This window comes from Loxodonta africana, chromosome 2 (assembly GCF_030014295.1).
Source record: "Loxodonta africana isolate mLoxAfr1 chromosome 2, mLoxAfr1.hap2, whole genome shotgun sequence".
NCBI classification, from domain to species: domain Eukaryota; kingdom Metazoa; phylum Chordata; class Mammalia; order Proboscidea; family Elephantidae; genus Loxodonta; species Loxodonta africana.
The window spans coordinates 220,430,017-220,448,649 of NC_087343.1; the positions used below are offsets into that span (position 1 = coordinate 220,430,017).

Here is an 18,633-nt window from a genome sequence, read left to right on the forward strand (position 1 = left end):
AGAAGGGGTAGGAATGAATTTTAGGACATCAGAGAAACTAATACCAAATGCTAACTAAATGAACATTGAACATGTTGGAAAACACACACCATGGTTGCAGGACCTTTGGTTGGAGATGATTTTTTTTTTTCTATTGTGTTTTAAGTGAAATTTACAAATCAAGTCAGTCTCTCATACAAAAACTTATACACATCTTGCTACGTACTACTAGTTGCTTTTCCCCTAATGAGACAGCACACTCCTTCTCTCCACTCTGTATTCCTGGTACCCATTCAGCCAGCTCCTGTCCCCCTCTACCTTTTCATCTTACCTCCAGACAGGAGCTGCCCACATAGTCTCATGTGTCTACGTGACCCAAGAAGCTCACTCCTCACCACTATCATTTTCTGTCTTATAGTCCAGACCAATCCCTGTCTGAAGAGTTGGCTTTGGGAATGGTTCCAGTCATGGGCTAACAGAAGGTCTGGGGACTATGACCTCCAGGGTCCTTTTAGTGGAAACAAGATTTATTTCGGAGTGGGTAGAGGAGTGTGGTCCAGCATAGTGGGAGGGAGCAGGTAAAGTGGAGTGAGGGACCAGAAGAATTACACACCTGAACAAAAGCATGGGTTTCAGAAACTCTCTCTGACAGGGTTTTAAACAAGTACATTTTGGCCAAATTCCTGCTGAGAATTTACATTTCTAACAAGTTTCCAGGTGATGCTAATGCTACTGGTTAGGGATCAATTCTGAGAACCACTAGTAGAGCAGTTGTTCTCAAAATTTATTATACATAAGAGTCACCTGGGAGACAGAGCACACATGGTGCCCTAGACAGATGCGTCATGCCACCCCTCAACAGCCAAGACCCAAAAAACTAAGTAAAACAGGCACAAATGTCAATCCTGGAGCCCTAAGCAGCAAATGAAGGGATAAAGAACTAGATCGAACACCCTATGGAAGAAGAAATTGAATGAAAACAGAGAACAAGGAGAGATAAGGAATAGATGTCCCCAGCCAACTGACGGCACAGCGTTGCCGTCTTGAAACAGCCAGCAGTGACCGCAGACAGGGAGTATAAGAAGGCAACTTCAAAGAGCTCTCAACAGGAGACAGAGCACCTGGTAATAAGAGAAACACACTTTCCACCCTACAACCTTCTGCCCCATACAATACCCCCACCCCTTCCCAATTGGCCATGGCTGCATCACTTGGCTAGGGTGCTGCTGGCCCACCATTACCCCAGGACTGCCCTGCTCCCACCTGCTGGCTCATGCCATTTTTTCCCTTTCCATTATCCCTTTCAGCTGGCCTCATATGGCTCCCCTGCTCCTTCCCAACGGGCCACACCGTGCAGCTTGGCTAGAGAGCTACTGGCCCAATGTTACCCCAGATCCCACCTGACCCCACCCACTGGCTACCTTTTTTTGTTTTCTTTCTCTCTCTTTTCTTTTCTTTCTTCTCCACACTTAGCGCCATATGCGACCCCCCTCTTCTGGTCAGCTCTTGCCATGCCACCATGGCTACCGCATCCCTGGCTCAGGCCCACCACTGTACTGGGCTGCACTATTGCTTCCCTCCTGCCACTTCACAAGCCCCTGAACAGTGGGAAGTGAGACCCTACGACTCCCCATCCAACACCCTCGTCTATCTGGCAAGGGGCTGTGAATGCTCCCATACTGCTGGATCAACATCAGGAGGAAGATAGTGCCTGCCCAGTCCACCCTGATCCACCTCGTCAAACCAGTATACAGTGAAGCGGGTCACCCTGTCTGCTGCTGCCCTGCCCACCCAGTCAAGGTGGTGAGAGCTGTCATCCCCACAGATAAGCAAGCAGCAAAGCATGCCTGGCCTGCCAGCCCTGACATATTAAAACAAAGAAGCAGGATGAAACAACCAACACACAATCAATAAATAAAGAAAATAATACTTTATTATCTCAGAGACAGCAGATTATATCAAAACATAGAAAAAAGCAAGACAAAATGGGTCCAGAAAATGATTAAAATAAAGTATCAGATGACATTCTCGTAGAAGAAAAGGCAGTGGAATTACTTGATGTGGAATTCAAAAGATTAATAGTTAGCACTCTTCAAGAGATTAGGAAAGCGATCAAGAAAAACACAGACCAAAACAAGGAAAAATAGACAAAATCATGGAAAACACAGACAAAACCAATGGAAACATAGTCAAAATCAAGGAAAAAAGACAAAGCAAGATAATTCAGGAAAATAATACAAGAACAAAACATAAAAATAAACAAACAATTTAGAAATCATACAAAAATAGCAACTAGAAATCCAAAAGATAAACAACAAAATTTCAGAAATGGACAATTCGATAGAAAGTTTCAATAGCAAATCTGAAACAATGGAAAACAGAATCAATGAGATTGAAGACAAATTCGTGGACGCCACTTTGTTTAAAGAAAAATCAGAGAAAAGAATAAAGAAAACCTAATAATAATGTGGGGTACAATCAAGGGCAAATATTTACACGTGATAGGAGTTCCAGAAAAACGGGGAGGAAGAAAGTAGAAAATAGAGAAAATATTGTTGAAGATTTGCTGGCAAAAAACTTCCCCAAAATCATGAAAGATGCAAAGCTGATCATCTAAGCTGGTCATCCAAGAAGCGCAATGAATTCCATATAGACCTCAAAAGAAAGTCTCCAAGACACATCATAATCACACTTGCCAAAACCAAAGGCAAAGAAAGAATCCAGAGATAAGCTCAAGAAAAACGAAATGTCACTTACAAAGGGGAAACAATATAACTAAACTCTGATTACTCAGCAGAAACTATGCAGGCAAGAAGGCAATGGAATAACGTGTAAAACCTTGAAAGAAAAAAAGAAAAACTGCCAACCAAGAGTAATATATCCTGTAAAACTCTCTCTCAAATACGATGGCAAAATTAGGACATTCTAGATAAACAGAAATTAAAGGAATTTGTAAAAACCAAACCAAACGTAGCAGAAATATTAGAGGGAGTCCTTTGGTTAGAAAATCAACAACATCAGACAACAATTGGACTGCAGGACACAGGACAGCATCAGCCAGATGCCAACCTAGGTAAAGAACTCTCAGTAATAAGACAAAGCTAAAAGACTTAAAACAGGGAAGTAGAGATGTCAATTTGTAAATGACGACAATGACAAAACAATAAAAGGGGGAACAAACAGTATAGGTATAAAACTTTCAAATGGAGAGGAAGCCAAGGCCATACCAAGTAATGAAAGACTGGCTCAAACTGAAGAAGATGAAGGTACATTTCAAAGTAACCACAAAGAAAGTTAACAAACCTCCTCATCAGAATAAAAAAAGAAAAACATAAAGTCTCAGTAAACACGAAGTCTATAATAATGAAAGAAAAGAAAAGAAAACCCACAAACAAAAGAAACTCAGCATTGGAAAGTAAGAGGAATAAAGAAACCGCCAGCACCATTTACACACACACACACACACACACACACACACACAAAGCACAACCATATGACAGCAATAAACTCAGACCCATTGATATTCACACTGAATGTAAATGGCTTAAATGCACCTATAAAGAGACAGAGAGTGGCAGAATGGATAAAAATGCATGACCCATCAATATGCTGTCTACAAGAGATACATGTTAGACACAAAGACATAAATATATTAAAAATAGAAGGATGGAAAAAATATATCAAGGAAATTTAACTAAGGAAGGGAGCAGTGGCAATATTAATATCAGATAATATAGACTTTAAAACAAAATCCACCATAAAAGATAAGGAAGAATATTATATAATAATTAAAGGGATAATCCCCCAACAAAACAATCTTAACAAATATCTATGCACCCAATGACAGTGCTCCAAAATACATAAAACAAACTCTAACAGCAATAGACAGTTCCACAATAGACACACCACTCTCGGTAAAGGGCAGGGCATCTAGGAAAAAACTCAACAAAGATACGAAAGATCTAAAGGTCAAAATCAACCAGTTGGACCTCACAGACATATACAGAATGCTCCACCCAACTCATCAAAGTATACATTCTTTTCCAATGCACATGGAACATTCTCCACAATAGACCACCTTTTAGGGCACGAAGCAACCCTCAGTAAGATCCGAAACATCAAAATAATACAAAGCATCCTCTCTGATCACAACATGATAAAAGTAGAAATCAATAACAGGAAGAGTGAGGAAGAAAAATCAAATACATCGAAACTGAATAACACCTTGACTAAAAACAAATGGATAATAGAAGAAATCAAAGAGGGAATAAAAAACTTCCTGTAATTAAATAAGAATGAAAACACATCATACCAAAACCTTTGGGACACAGCAAAGGCAATGCTCAGAGGTCAATTTATAGCAATAAATGCACACATCAAAAAAAGAAGAATGGGCTAAAATCAAAACCTTAGCCCTATAACTCAAACAAATAGAGAACAGCAAAAGAAGCCCACGGGTGCCAGAAGAAAGGAAATATTAGAGATCAGAGCAGAGATAAATGAAATAGCGAACAGAAAAACAATAGAATCAACAAGACCAAAAGATCATTCTTTGAAAAGATCAACAAAATCAACAAACCATTGGTCAAACTGACAACAGAAAAACAGGAAAGGAGGCGAATAACCCAAAAAAGAAATGAGATGAGGAACATTACAAAAGACCCAACTGAAATAAAAAGGATCCTAACAGAACACTACGAACAATTGTACTCCGGTAAATTTGAGAACCTAGAGGAAATGGACAAACTTCTAGAGCCATGCTACCTACCTAAACTAACACAAACTGAGATAGAAAATCTGAACAGACCCATAAAAAGAGAAGAGATTGAAGAGGTGATTAAAAAAAAAAAAAAAACTCCGAACAAAATAAAGCACTGGCGCATAAAACTTCACTGGATAATTCTACCAAACTTTCAGAGAAGAGCTCACAACTGCACTGATCAAATTATTTTAGAGTATAGAAAAGGAAGGAATACTCCCGAATTCATTCTATGAAGCCAGCCTAATCCTGATACCAAAGCCAGGCAAAAACACCACAAAAAAGAAAAAGAAATTTACAGACCAATATCTCTCATGAATATAGATGCGAAAATTCTCAACAATTCTAGTCAATAAAATTCAGCATCATATCAAAAAATAATAATAATACACCATGACCAAGTGGGATTCATACCAGTTATGCAAGGATGGTTCAACATTAGAAAATCAATCAGCGTAATCTGTCACATAAATAGAACAAATGAAAAGAATCACATGATCATGTCAAGCAATGTAGAACGAATATTTGATAAAGTCCAACACCCATTCCTGATAAAAACTCTCAATAAAATTGGAATAGAAGGGAGTGGAGCTCTTAACCACTGCACCACCAGGGTTCCTTTATTTAACATTGTGCTTGAAGTCATAGCTAGGGCAATAATGTGAAAAAAGAAATAAAGGGCATCCAAATTGGAAAAGAAGAAGTAAAACAATCCCTATTTACAGACGATATGATCCTATACATAAAGAACTCCAAAGATTCCCAAGAAAACTACTGGAACTAATAGAAAGAGTCAGCAGAGTAGCAGGATCAAGATCAACATACAAGAATCAGTTGGATTCCTATGCACCAACAAACAGAACTTTGAAAAGGAAATCAGGAAGACAACACCATTTACAATAGCACTTAAAAAGATAAAATATGTAGGAATAAATGTAACCAAGGACATAAAAGACCTATACAAAGAAAACTACAAACACTATAGCAAGAAACCAAAAAGACCTACATAAATGAAAAAACATACCATGGTCATGGATAAAAAAAAAAAAAAAGGAAAACCAAACCTGTTGCCACTGAGTTGATTCCAACTCATAGTGACCATACAGGACAGAGTAGAACCGCCCCAGAGAGTTTCCAAGGAGCACCCGGTAGATTCGAACTGCTGACCTTTTGATTAGCAGCCATAGCTCTTAACCACTACACCATCAGGGTTTCCTGCTCCTGGACAGGAAGACTCAAAATTGTGAAAATGTCAATCGTACCCAAATTGATTTATAGATACAGTGCAAATACCAAATACCAACAGCATTCTTTAATGAGATGGAAAAACTGATCACCAACTTTATATGGAAAGGAAAGAGGCCCTGGATAAGCAAAGCATTATTGAAGAAAAAAGAATAAAGTAGGAGGCCTCAAACTAAGTGATTTCAGAACCTACTATACAAACCATGGTAGTCAAAAGAAGCTGGTACTGAAATGTCAGACACATAGACCAATGGAACAGAATCCAGAACCCAGATGTAAATCCATTAGGTCAGCTAATCTTTGACAAAGGACCAAAGCCCGTTAAATGGGGAAAATACAGTCTTTTTAATGATGCTGGCATAGCTGGATATCCATTTTATAAATTTTATAAAAAATGAAACAGGACCCATACTCACACCATACACAAAAACTAACTCAAAATGGATCAAAGACCTAAATACAAAACCTAAAATGATAAAGATCATGGGAGAATGAATAGGGACAATGCCAGGGGCCCAAACACATGCCATAAATACAGTACAAACCATAGCTAACAATACACAAACACCAGAAGATAAACTAGATAACTAGGAGCTCCTAAAAATTGAACACTTATGCTCATCAAAAGACTTTACCAAAAGGGTTAAAAGAGAACCTACAGGCTGGGAAAAAAATTTTGGCTACAACATATCCAACAAGGGTCTAATCTCTAAAATCTACAAAATACTGTGACACTTCAACAACAAAAAGACAAATAATCAAATATAAAAATGGGCAAAGGTTTTGAACAGACACTTCACTGAAGAAGACATTCCAGTGGCAAATAGACACGTGAGGCTCACTACCATTAGCCATTCGAGGAATGTAAATAAACACTATAATGAGATACCATCTCACCCTGACATTATTGGCACTAATTAAAAACAAAAACAAACAAACAAACAAAACCCCCCAAAATAACAAATGTTGGAGAGGTTGCTGGGAGATTGTAACTCTTAGGCACTGCTGGTGGGAATGTAAAATGGAACAACCACTATGGAAAATGATATGGCACCTCCTTAAGATGCTAGAAATAGAAATATCATATGATCCAGCAATCCCACTCCTAGGAATATATCTTAGAGAAACAAGCGCCATCACGCAAATAGACATATGCACACTTGTGTTCACTGCAGCATTGTTTACAGCAGCAGAAAGATGGAAACAATCTAAGTACTCACCAACAGATGAATGGATAACCAAATTATGGTACATACATACACAATGGAATTCTACACAATGATAAAGAACAATGAAGCCGTGAAACATCTCACAATACAGATGAACCTGGAGGGCATTACGTTGAGTGAAATAAGTTAATCGCGAAAGGCAAATATTTTACTGGACCACTATTACAAAAACCCAAGAAAAGGTTCACACACAGATGAAACAATCTTTGATGGTTACGAGGAAAAGGAGGGGTGAAAAAGGGAAATTACTAATTAAATAGTAGACAGATTTAATTTTGGGGAAGGGAAGGACAGCACACAGTATAGGGGAAGGCAGCACAACTTGACCAAGGCAAAGTCGTAGAAGCTTCCTAGGCACATCCAAACACCTCGAGACAGAGAGTTACTGAGGTTGAGGGGCTGGGGACCATGGTCTCAGCGGGGATATCTAGGTCAGTTAGCATAACACAGCTCATAAAGAAAATGTGTTCTACATCCTACCTTGGTGATAGTGTCTGGGGTCTTAAAAGCTTGTTAGCGGCTGTCTGAGATACATCTATTGGTCCCATCGTGTTCGGAGCAAAGGAAAATGAAGAAATCCAAAGACACAAGGAAAACATTAGTCCAAAGGGCTAACGGATCGCATGAAGCAGAGCCTCCACCAGGGTGAGCCCAGAATACCTAGATGGTACCTGGCTACCACCACTGACGAGACCCACTATACAGAGTCTTGGACAGAGGAAGAGAAAAATTTAGAATAAAATTCAAATTTATATAAAAAAAAAAAGACCAGACTTACTGGTCTCAGGGAGGCTGGAGGAAACTCTGAGACTATGGCCCCTGGACTCCCTGCTTACTCAGAACTGAAGCTACTACCGAAGTCCACCTTTCAGTCAAAGGTTAGACAGGCCTATAGCACAGGTGAGGAACGTACTTCTAAGTTCAATCAAACATATGGGACCAAAAGGGTAACTCCTGCCCAAAGGTAAGACAAGAAGGGAGGAAGGACAGGAAAACTGGACAAATGGACATGGGGACCTGAGGTGGAAAGAGGGAGAGTGCTGACACATTGCGGTGGATTTCAACCAAAGTCACAAAACAATTTGTGTATAAATTTTTGAATGAAAAACTAACTTGTGCTATAAAATTTCACCTAAAACACAATAAAATTTTTTAAGAAATAAATCATCTGGGGATCTTATTGATATGTAGATTCTGATTCGGTATAACAGAGGTGGAGACGTAAATTCTTAGCAAGGGTCTGAACTGGAGTGAACCGGTTTGAAGCCTTGCTCTTTGAGGCTTGCAGGAGCCAGGGTCGGGGTACAAATTAGCGAAGTGGGCTAGGGGTGGGGACGGGGTGGTGGGGAGAGGGCTGCTGTGGTGAGCAAAAGTCATGCCCAGTTTAAAGGAAACACTGCACTAGATCCAGGGAACCATTACCACCTACATCGTGCCCAGATGGACAGACATTTTCTAGAAAAGCGAGAAAGCCCACATTTTATGAGAAATCTCCTAATTTTTAGATAGCACTCACTAAGTCATATTTTTTGTCTGCATTAGAAAATTGACTTTATTTATTATTTATTTATTTGTTTGTTTGTTTGTTTATTTATTTATTTATTAGGTAGGTCAGTTATTACAAATAGAGGGATTCTGGCTTATTTGTTTTTCTAGATGTTTTATCAGAAGATTTACTCAACACAGTTGCACATGTGTTCAGATGTCTCCTTACATGGGATGACAAAAATGCCCAAGTCCTTGCTGAGCCAACAAGGCATTTCATGTAAAGTTTCATAATCTTCTTATGTAAGTTTCAGCTGGCATGATTCGATACCCATTATGAAAGGGATTTTTTGCAGCCATTTGGATTTCTTTGCCTTGCCTCTGAGCTCCGGAATTTTACTTCCAGCTGTCTATTTGACACTTCCCCTGGATGCCTAAAAACTGTCCCAAATTCAACATGGCTAAAACAGGTGTTTTCACTGCCATAGGCAAGCCCCTTCCAAGGGAAAAAAAGAGAAGTCCAGACCACGCTTCTGTCTTCTGAATCTTAGCAAATAGCACCAAGGTTCATCTACTTGTTCACTCCAAATATTCCAGAGTTATTCCTGATTCCTCAGCATCCCTTACCTATGATTTAAATTGCTGCAAAACACAGTATAGCCAAACAAACAGGTTTTGGGGGAAATAGCGCCCAATGTAACCCTGGTGGCATAGTGGTTAAGTGCTACGGCTGCTAACCAAAAGGTCGGCAGTTTGAATTCACCAGGCACTCCTTGAAAACACTATAGTGCAGTTCTACTGTCCAATAGGATCGCTATGAGTTGGAATTGACTTGATGGCAATAAGTTTGGTTTTTGATCTTCTAAGATGCTGGAGGTATGGGACACGAGCTCTTTGTGAATAATAAAAAAGTACTAATTCTATATACAAAGATGGATGAGGAAGTGGGGGTAGGGAGAGGCCTTAAAAAAAGCAGGGGGGGTAGGCAGAGGCCTTAGACTCATCCTTTTCCTCTCCCGCACTAAAAAAAAAAACAAAAAACAAAGTTGCCGTCAGTCGATTCTGACTCATAGTGACTCTACGGGACAGAGTAGAACTGCCCCACAGGGTTTCCAAGGAGCGTCTGGTAGGTCTGAACTGCTGGCCTTTGGGTTAGCAGCTGTAGCTCTTAACCACTATGCCACCAGGGTTGCCTCTCCCGTAGTAGTCTCCTAAAATGACAACATTAGGTTCACCAGTAGGGTCCCTAACACTTTCCTTACCTGTTTCCTAGTGTCTGATTTCTTTTTTCATTTTTTAGTTAGTCAGTATATACAAAATGCTTAAAATGGAAATACCTGGGTGATATAATCTATCAATCCATACATAAGTGACTAATATCGGAGTCTTTTGGCACTTATCAAGGGAGAAGGTGGATAAAACTGAATATTTGAAGGAGGGGGACTGGGTGGGAGATGAAATTTCGGGGTGTTGAAGGAACGTGCCCTTCTTCTCATACATTTGCTATCACAAACCCCATGGATACTTAAAACTCTGAGGGACACCATTTTGTCTCTTACAGTTGTGAGCATTCACTTTCTTATTCAACAACGTTGATTTGCTCATCTAACTACTCAGCAATTATTGATTGAGCCACTGCAGCGCTGGGTATTCCCAAGACAGTGATAAAATACGTAGACTGTGGTCTCCAGGACCTGAAGGGAATAGACAATTGCAGTAAGGGTCAGCAAGTGCTCAGGGCAGGTGGATGCGCAAGGTGCCTTGGGAGCTGAGGGAAAGGGGAGTCTTTCTGGGGTAGCCATAGTGCCTCTATCTTGTGCCACTGCCTTTAACAGCACAGTGTATAACACATTTATTTATTTATGTGCTTTTCTTTTAACTTGACTAGCTCTATTAGGAAAAAGGCTCCATTGCAAAGATAGTATATTTGTTGTTAGCTGCCACTGAGTCAGCCCTTGACTCATGGTAATCCCATGCACAATGAGATTGGGCCATTGTTAACTATAGCATTTTCATTGGTTGATTTTCAGAAGTAGATCACCAGGCCTTTCTACCTAGTGCCATCTTAGTCTGGAAACTCCAGTGAATCCTGTTCAGCATCTTATCAACACCCTGCCATGACATGCATCAGGGTGGTTGCACATGAAGTGCATTGGGCTGGGAATCGAACCTGAGTCTCCAGCATGGGAGGCGAGAATTCTACCCAACTCGATTATGAAGAAAGCTCGATCTTATAAATGGTGTTTGGTTGGAAGTGAAATCAAAGCTACTTACCTGTAATGTGCCTCTTTGTTCTTAGATTAATAGGAAATGTTCTATTGGGTGAGTCCAGTCTATAAGCAAACTACATATGACATGTATAAAAGTATCTTATTAGAAACCTATATATCCAATAAAGTATGACATGGATGTTTTGGTATATAGAATGGAAATTACATGTCAAAAGAAAATGTGTTATCACTTTCAGACCATCATCATTAAAAAAGAAAACATCAAAGCAAGCTTGACCTTGTTCTTTTAAACATGATAACAAGAATGCTAGGTCTTGTTCTTACCTCATGAGCATTTCGGCCAAACTCTTTGCATCTGGGGAAAGAAAGTTAATATTAGTACCTGACAACAACTCATTGACATTCACTTAGGCACCAGTAACACATATTTTAAGGTGTCAGATGACACTAGCCATTTTTAAATGTAATTGTATACCCAGATCACTACTAAAGACCTTGAACTTTATGGATTCCTTATTTCCTCACGGAGGCTTTCTTATATCTTTTTTTTTTTTTTAATTACAAGGAAATGTCATAGTCATCCTGAGGCCATAAAAATACTCAGAAATCTACTAAAGGTTTTATTACAACCTATTTATTTTCAAAGGAGCCTAGTGGCACAGCGGTTAGTCTGCTAACCAAAAGGTTGGCAGTTTGAACCCACCAGGGGATCCGTGGGAGAGAGATGTGGCAGTCTTCTTCCATAAAGATTACAGCCTTGGAAACCCTATGGAGCAGTTCTGTTCTGCCTTATAGGATCACTATAAGTTGGAATCAACTCCATGGCAATGGGTGTGGTTGTTTATTTTCAATCACTTCACACACATGTGAAAGCTGGGCAATGAATAAGGAAGACTGAAGGATTGATGCCTTTGAATTACGGTGTTGGCGAAGAGTATTGAATATACTATGGGCTGCTAGAATAACATACAAGTCTGTCTCGGAAGACGTACAGCCAGAACGCTCCTTAGAAGCGAGGATGGTGAGAGTTTGTCTCACGTATTTTGGACATATTATCAGGAGGGACTGGTCCCTGGAAAAGAACATTGTCCTTGGTAAAGTACAGGGTCAGCAAAACAGAGAAAAACCTTCGATGAGATGGATTAACAACAGAGGCTGCAAAATAGGCTCAAACATAGCAACAATTGTGAGGATGATGCAGGACTGGACAGTTTCCTTCTGCTGTACTTGGGGTCACTAGAAGCTGGAACTGACTTGATAGCACCTAACAACAACATAACAACATTTATCTGTCACATCTAGGAAACCCAATTTTATTTTCAGTAGCCAGAAAATTAACGTTTTGAAAGTAACTCATTTACAGGGTACAAATCCCACTCTTTTTTGTTACCAAAATATCAGAATTAAAAAACTTATGACATGGTAGTTCATTCAAAAAAGGCATTATTATAGAGCCATGAGTTCCCTAGGCAGGGTTCAGTGATAAATGGCGTATCGCTGTGTCTTGACACATAGCTGTTTATTTCAAACACATAAAACTTTTCTTTATTTTTCTCTCAGAGGACATTGTTAACCAAGATCTGGTTACCCCTTGTGATAAAAGAAATACTGCCTAAAAATGACATAGAAAAGAAAAATTCTTTCTTTGGTAGCATTGCATTGAAATTCTCATTTTCCTTAAAATATAATTTATTCTGTTCAAACATTTTGTCCTGGCAAAATGAACATTTTCCTCCTTAGAACACAAAAAGCTTTTATCTTTCTTCTTTCATTTCTCTCTTAAAAGTCTTGATGTTAAGCACAGTGTTTAATAAATAGAACTTTCTGGAAATTGACTCAAATGACGTTGTGATTAGCTCTAAGAGGGGGAAAAAGAACATACCTAGGAGCATTTCATTGCATTATTTTGGGGCTGACACTTAAATGAAATCACTTTCGTGTTGGCGAACACTGTGGTATTTCTGAGGTACGTGAACAGCCACAGTGATAACCACACGGTGAGCAGTCACCACCATGAATCAAAGCCCAGACCTTCAAGTGAACCACGCTAGTCTCCCTTCATAACCTCGAAGTGGGGCTCCGATTTTGTGTACAGATGGAGTCAGTCTGGGAAATGAAACAGGTCCCATTCAATCCACCCACATGGCAGAGCAAAGAAAGCAAAACAGTATTTAATTTCCTAGTTTATGTCTTTATATTCATCTGCAAAGACACAGTAAATATTTATGATGAGTTTCTTCTCCTCCTGAATGATTTAACACTTAAAAAGTAATTATAAATATTAAATGCCGGTAGTTCTTTAGCTGCATGTAACAGCTGAGCACTGGCTAGCACAATGCTCTAATAAGGAGGGAAAAAAAAAGCCAAGGAGCAAACATTTTACTTGAGTTCACATTTTCAGAGTGACTCATACTCAACCGTTTTCAGGATCCACCTGGTTCCTTTGCTTTGTGCATCACCGTTATTCATTTTCTTTTGTTGTAGTCAATCATCATAGCTCAGCTGTCACTGTTTTCTACCCTGTGATCCTTTGGGACAATGTACCAAGTCATTGCAGTGTCCAAAAAGGGAGAACAGAACTCCCCTCAAACGCTGACATGTTCTAACTGCACGTTCTTTGGTCTATGATTAGCGGGTATTTTCCTTAGGCCACATCGTTCCACAGGCTCAGGAGCCATGATCGTTTTGGTCAAATCTTCCCACACTTACTACCAGATAGCAGATCCCTTCTCTTTCTGTCTTGGCAGTCTAAGAAGAAATAGAGCCAGAATGCTTTTTAGAAGCGAGGATGGCAAGATTTTGTCTTGCTCATTCTGGACATGGCATCAGGAAAGACCAATCGCTAGAAAAGGACACTATGTTTGATAACGTAAAGGATCAACAAAACGAGGGAAACCCTCAATGAGATGCACCCACACAATAGCTGCAACAATGGGCTCAAACATACCAACAATTGTGAGAATGGCACAGGACCAGGCAATGTTTTATTCTATTACATGTAAGTTCACCATGAGTTGGAGGTGACCAAATGTCAACCAACAACAACATAATAATGACACCTTCTGGAACCACCTGCAAACCATTCAAATTGTTCTGCCTAGCTGCCATCTACTTCTCTGGGCCTCAGTTTTCTCTCCTTCAGGTTAAATTTTCTAATTTTCTCAACCGTTCCTCTTGTGGCACAATTTCTTGATAATGCCCTACTTGGAACTTTTGACTTTGATAAACCTGTGATTTCTTATTGTCCTCTGTTAAATGAGGGTGCCGAGCAGAGAAACTTGTAATTTTTGGATATTCTCTTTCCTATATACCAGTGAGAACACAGCACTCATTACAACTGTCACAAATGAATTTTTATAGCTTTTTTATATAGGAGACTCAACAATGATCTCGATTTAATTTTATCTCCTTGGCTACAGCCTTTAGAAATCCCTTAATGTTTGGAATCTTTCTCCTGATATACTAGATTTCCCACCTGGATTGGTGCCATCTCGAAAATCGGGTCAGCTTGCCAATGTTTCCAGCTACAGCTTGGTACTCCCTCACTTATCAATCAGCCCTGTCAAAAAGCAAATATGGTGTGTCCTGGTCTCCAGTGATTCCTATCATTTCCTCATTGCTCACAAACCATCTATTCTATAACCTGAACTTAGGTTTTTTTCAGTCCATAATTTCTAGAATCTATTGTTTTTGAAAACGGGGACAGTGTATGACTATTTGCTAACGTCTTCAGTTTGTCCTGGAAACCCTGGTGGCGTAGTGGTTAAGTGCTACGGCTGCTAACCAAAGGGTCGGCAGTTCGAGCCCTCCAGGAGCTCCTTGGAAACTCTGTGGGGCAGTTCTACTCCATACTATAGGGTCGCTACGAGTCAGAATTGACTCGATGGCACTGGGTTTGGTTTGGTTTTTTGGTTTTAGTTTGTCCTTGATTGTGCAAAGATCACCCACAAAAGTCTTAGGATTATAGCTAGAAAAATTTTGTTCAGAATCCTCCAATGTTACCCTTTAGGGTCTACAGCGAGACTGGAACTCCAGGTTATTTTACCTAATTTTTCCAGTGGGAAAAAATCTTACCCTTGCTTGGATTTCCACAGCATTTATTTGAGCCTGCATTAGGCTGTTACTTGTAACTTGTGTAATGTTGTTGTTAGGCACCATTGAGTTGGTTCTAATGCAAGAACTTAGCAGCCAAAAGAAGTTGAGAGGACAGTAGCTTGAAAATATGCAAGCTAGAAAAAATAACATAGCAACGATTGTAAGGATGGCGCAGGACTGGGCAGTGTTTCATTCTGTTGTGCATAGGGTCGCTATGAGTCGGAACTGACTTGACGACACCTAACAACAGAAAAAATGTAAGTATATATTTATATTTAATATAGGAAATGTCTATAAACTAGCTATTGGTACTGTTTTAATATATCTTCCGATTCTACATTTCATGGGGAGGAGCCCTGGTGGCACAGTGGTTAAAGCATTCAGCTGCTGATTGAAAGGTCAGTGGTTCGAGCCTACTAGCTGCACCACAGGAGAAAGATGTGGCAGTCTCCTTCTGTAAAGATTACAGCCTTGGAACCCCTATAAGGCAGTTCTATTCTGTCCCATATGAGTCAGAATAGACTCGACGGCAATGGTTTCTTTTTTTGAATGTTGATGGGAGAAGTCCCTAGGGTGCGCAAACAGTTGAGCACTTGACTATTAGCCAAAAGTTGGCAGTTTGAACTCATCCAGAGGCACCTCAGAAGACAGGCCTTGTGATCTGCTTTGAAAGGTCACAGACTTGAAAACCCTATGAAGCACACATGGGGTTACCATGAGTTGGAATTGACTTGATGGCAACCAATGATAATAACAACAATATTGATGGGACAGCCTATTTCTTCCTGGAATATCCGGAAAAGTTTTACAGAAAGAGGACTAGGGTAGGAAACAGTGATCTGGGCTCTCATTCTAGCTCTGACCTACCTAGTTTGTAGTTTTGGACAAGCTCTCTAGTTACACAGACCTTCTAGTCTTCAGCTTCCATGACCACAAAATGGAGCATAATAATATCACATTTATACTTGACCTATTTGCAGAACTATTGAGAGACTAAAATAAGATTGTGTAATGAAAGTGTTGCTGAAATGAAAAGCTTTAAAAAAGGGAAATTTTAGTACTCTGGTGGCACAATGGTTAAGTGCTATGGCTGCTAACCAAAAGGTTGGCAGTTCAAATCTGCCAGGCACTCTTGGAAACTCTATGGGGCAGTTCTACTCTGTCCTATAGGGTCGCTGTGAGTCGGAATCAACTTGATGGCAACGTTTTGTTTGTTTGTTTTTTTTTAAAGTCTCCAGAACTATCAGACAATAAATTTCTGTTTGTTTTTTAAAATAAATAACAAAAGGAATCTCATCAATAGCCACATGAATATAATTTTGATTTCTGAAATTCTAGTTAAGTAAAATAGAATATTAGGTAGTCACTTGCACACAGACACACATACACACACACAACCAATTTGGGGATAGCAGATTTTACCTCGCATTCCCATCCATCAAAGGCTTTTTATCTGAAATCTCCCTCACAACAATCCCTGATTTTCTGTGGAAGCGAAATAGGTCTCATAAAGTAGCTATTTATGTAAGGGCTATAAACTTTTATTTAAGTTTTTACAAGACCACAAAGAGGACTTTCAATCATCAGAACGTGCAAATGAAAGCTGATTCAAAAGCCATTACAGACTATATATCCAAAAGAGAAAGCCATTCCTACTTGCAATCTGAGAAAAGTACAAGTGCAAAAATGGACAAAACAGAGCCCCAGGCAGGGCGAAACTCTGAGGCCAGGGCTGATACCAACTCTCTCCCTCCTGACTGCCTACTCTCTGTTCCCAGCTCCACTGGCTGTCCTTGGGGTGGTCCTGTCTATCTCCAATGTTCCTTCTCCCCATTCTTAGATGCAGTAAACCTTTTCTACTTAGTTCTGCCATAACAAGTTCAGAGATTTTGAAAGGATAATTTTATTAAGAAACTAAGGCAAAAAAAGAAAAAAACGCATAGAGCTAAAATGTTTCAGAGGACGGCCTTCGGATCCCAGCTTAACCACAATTTGCATTTTATTCACTTGACCATGAAACCAGTGGGGCTCCCACTCCCTGCATTTTCACTAATAAGCTCCATGGGCTTCCTGCATGCATAGGGGCTCTGAGCATCTCTACTGCGCCATCTTGATTTACTTTAATTCTTCTTTACATCTCTAAGTGTCAGTGGACTCCTGGATACACATTCCTCCTTTAGATTATTAAATTTCAAGTAAGCTTTTGGTCTTATGAATGAGAGGCGCTTTTAGCTCATTTTTTCAGAGCAGATAATTGATATATCCTTGTTAGTCGCCATAGAACCGGCTCTGACTCATGCGACCTTATGTGTAATAGAATGAAAATTTGCCCAGTTCTGTGCTGTCTTCATGATCATTGGTGTCTTTGAGTCCACTGCTGTGATCACTGTGTCAATCCATCCCATTGAGGGTTTCTCTTGTTTTCTCTGATCCTCCATTTTACCAAACCTCATGTTCTTTTCTAGCAGTTGGTCTTTCCTGATGATGTACCTAAAGTAAGCGAGTTGAAGTCTCACCATCTTTGATTCTAAGGAACATTCTTCTGTATTTCTTCTAAGACTGATGTGTCCATCCAGTCTAACTGGTATATTAGAGAGAAAGAAATGATGGAAGCTTCTTTGTGGCCCACCCTTTAGACTGTGCCCGTGTAAAACCTGGAGCCTAGATTCTCTCTGGAAATAATCTTCTGGATTTGATTAGTTTTATAATATTAAACCATTTAAAAGTACATTTAAAGTCATAAATACATTTCTGTTCAAGGGAAGAAGGACACTTTGCAACAGAAGCATGGTCAATTTTTCTTTAACCTGCTGACTTTTATCATTCGCTTAGCTGAAATCATCGGAAGTAGCTTTTTGTCTTGGTCCTACCAGTTGGCTCATGCTGGCCAGTTACAACACGACCTTGCACCCTCTTGGGTAAACTCATTCTAAAGGAGGAAGCTTTTAGTAATATTGGAGTTGATTCCTTGACATGGGAATCAAATTTTTATAAGGCTGGAGCTGCTGGGATTCTGGGCCTCACCAGTGGCTCACTCTATGACCTTGAATTTCAAAGGAGCTAGAAGTTAGGGAAAACCAGGACATAGCTGAAAGCCAAATATGGCTTCTGAACTCCTGGATAAGGTTATAAAAATATATATATATATATATATAAAAATGTACCACTTATAGACAATTTAGACTTTAAGAGGTCGCTATGCTCTAAAATTAGTAAAGTGTTCAGGAAGGAAGAATATAGGTTGGCTAAATTGCCTGAGTCCCATTTTCTTTCTTCTTTTAAAATTTTATGTAAAAACCACACACACACACATTATACAGCATGCAGCTAACTAGGTTGCTTGTCTATAAGGTAAAACATACCCTGCTTATAAACATGTTAGTAGTTTCCAAGACTGAAGTAATGCTTTAAAGTTGACCTTAAATAGAGACTCTAAACATTTCCATTAGGAGAACTCCCACAATCTTTTTCTGTAACTCAAAGTTTCTTATTTCTACTTGTTATCCTGTAGAGTGGTTACTCAGGCAACACCAACGTGTTACTAGAAATTCTGTCCTAAATTTGAACAATAAAAACACTGTGTGAAGCAATTCTCTCCATACAACCTGTA

The 18,633-nt window shown here is 39.5% G+C and overlaps 1 protein-coding gene across 2 annotated transcripts in view; it reads right to left on the minus strand.

Annotated features, from left to right (window-relative positions):
- Positions 1-18,633, minus strand: part of DSCAM (DS cell adhesion molecule) — a 774,401-nt gene that overhangs the window by 50,562 nt on the left and 705,206 nt on the right. For both annotated transcript variants that reach the window (XM_023559109.2, XM_064279473.1), the window contains exon 27: positions 11,253-11,283. In XM_023559109.2, coding sequence (XP_023414877.1) covers positions 11,253-11,283 — 31 coding nt within the window. The remainder of the gene's footprint in view (positions 1-11,252; positions 11,284-18,633) is intronic.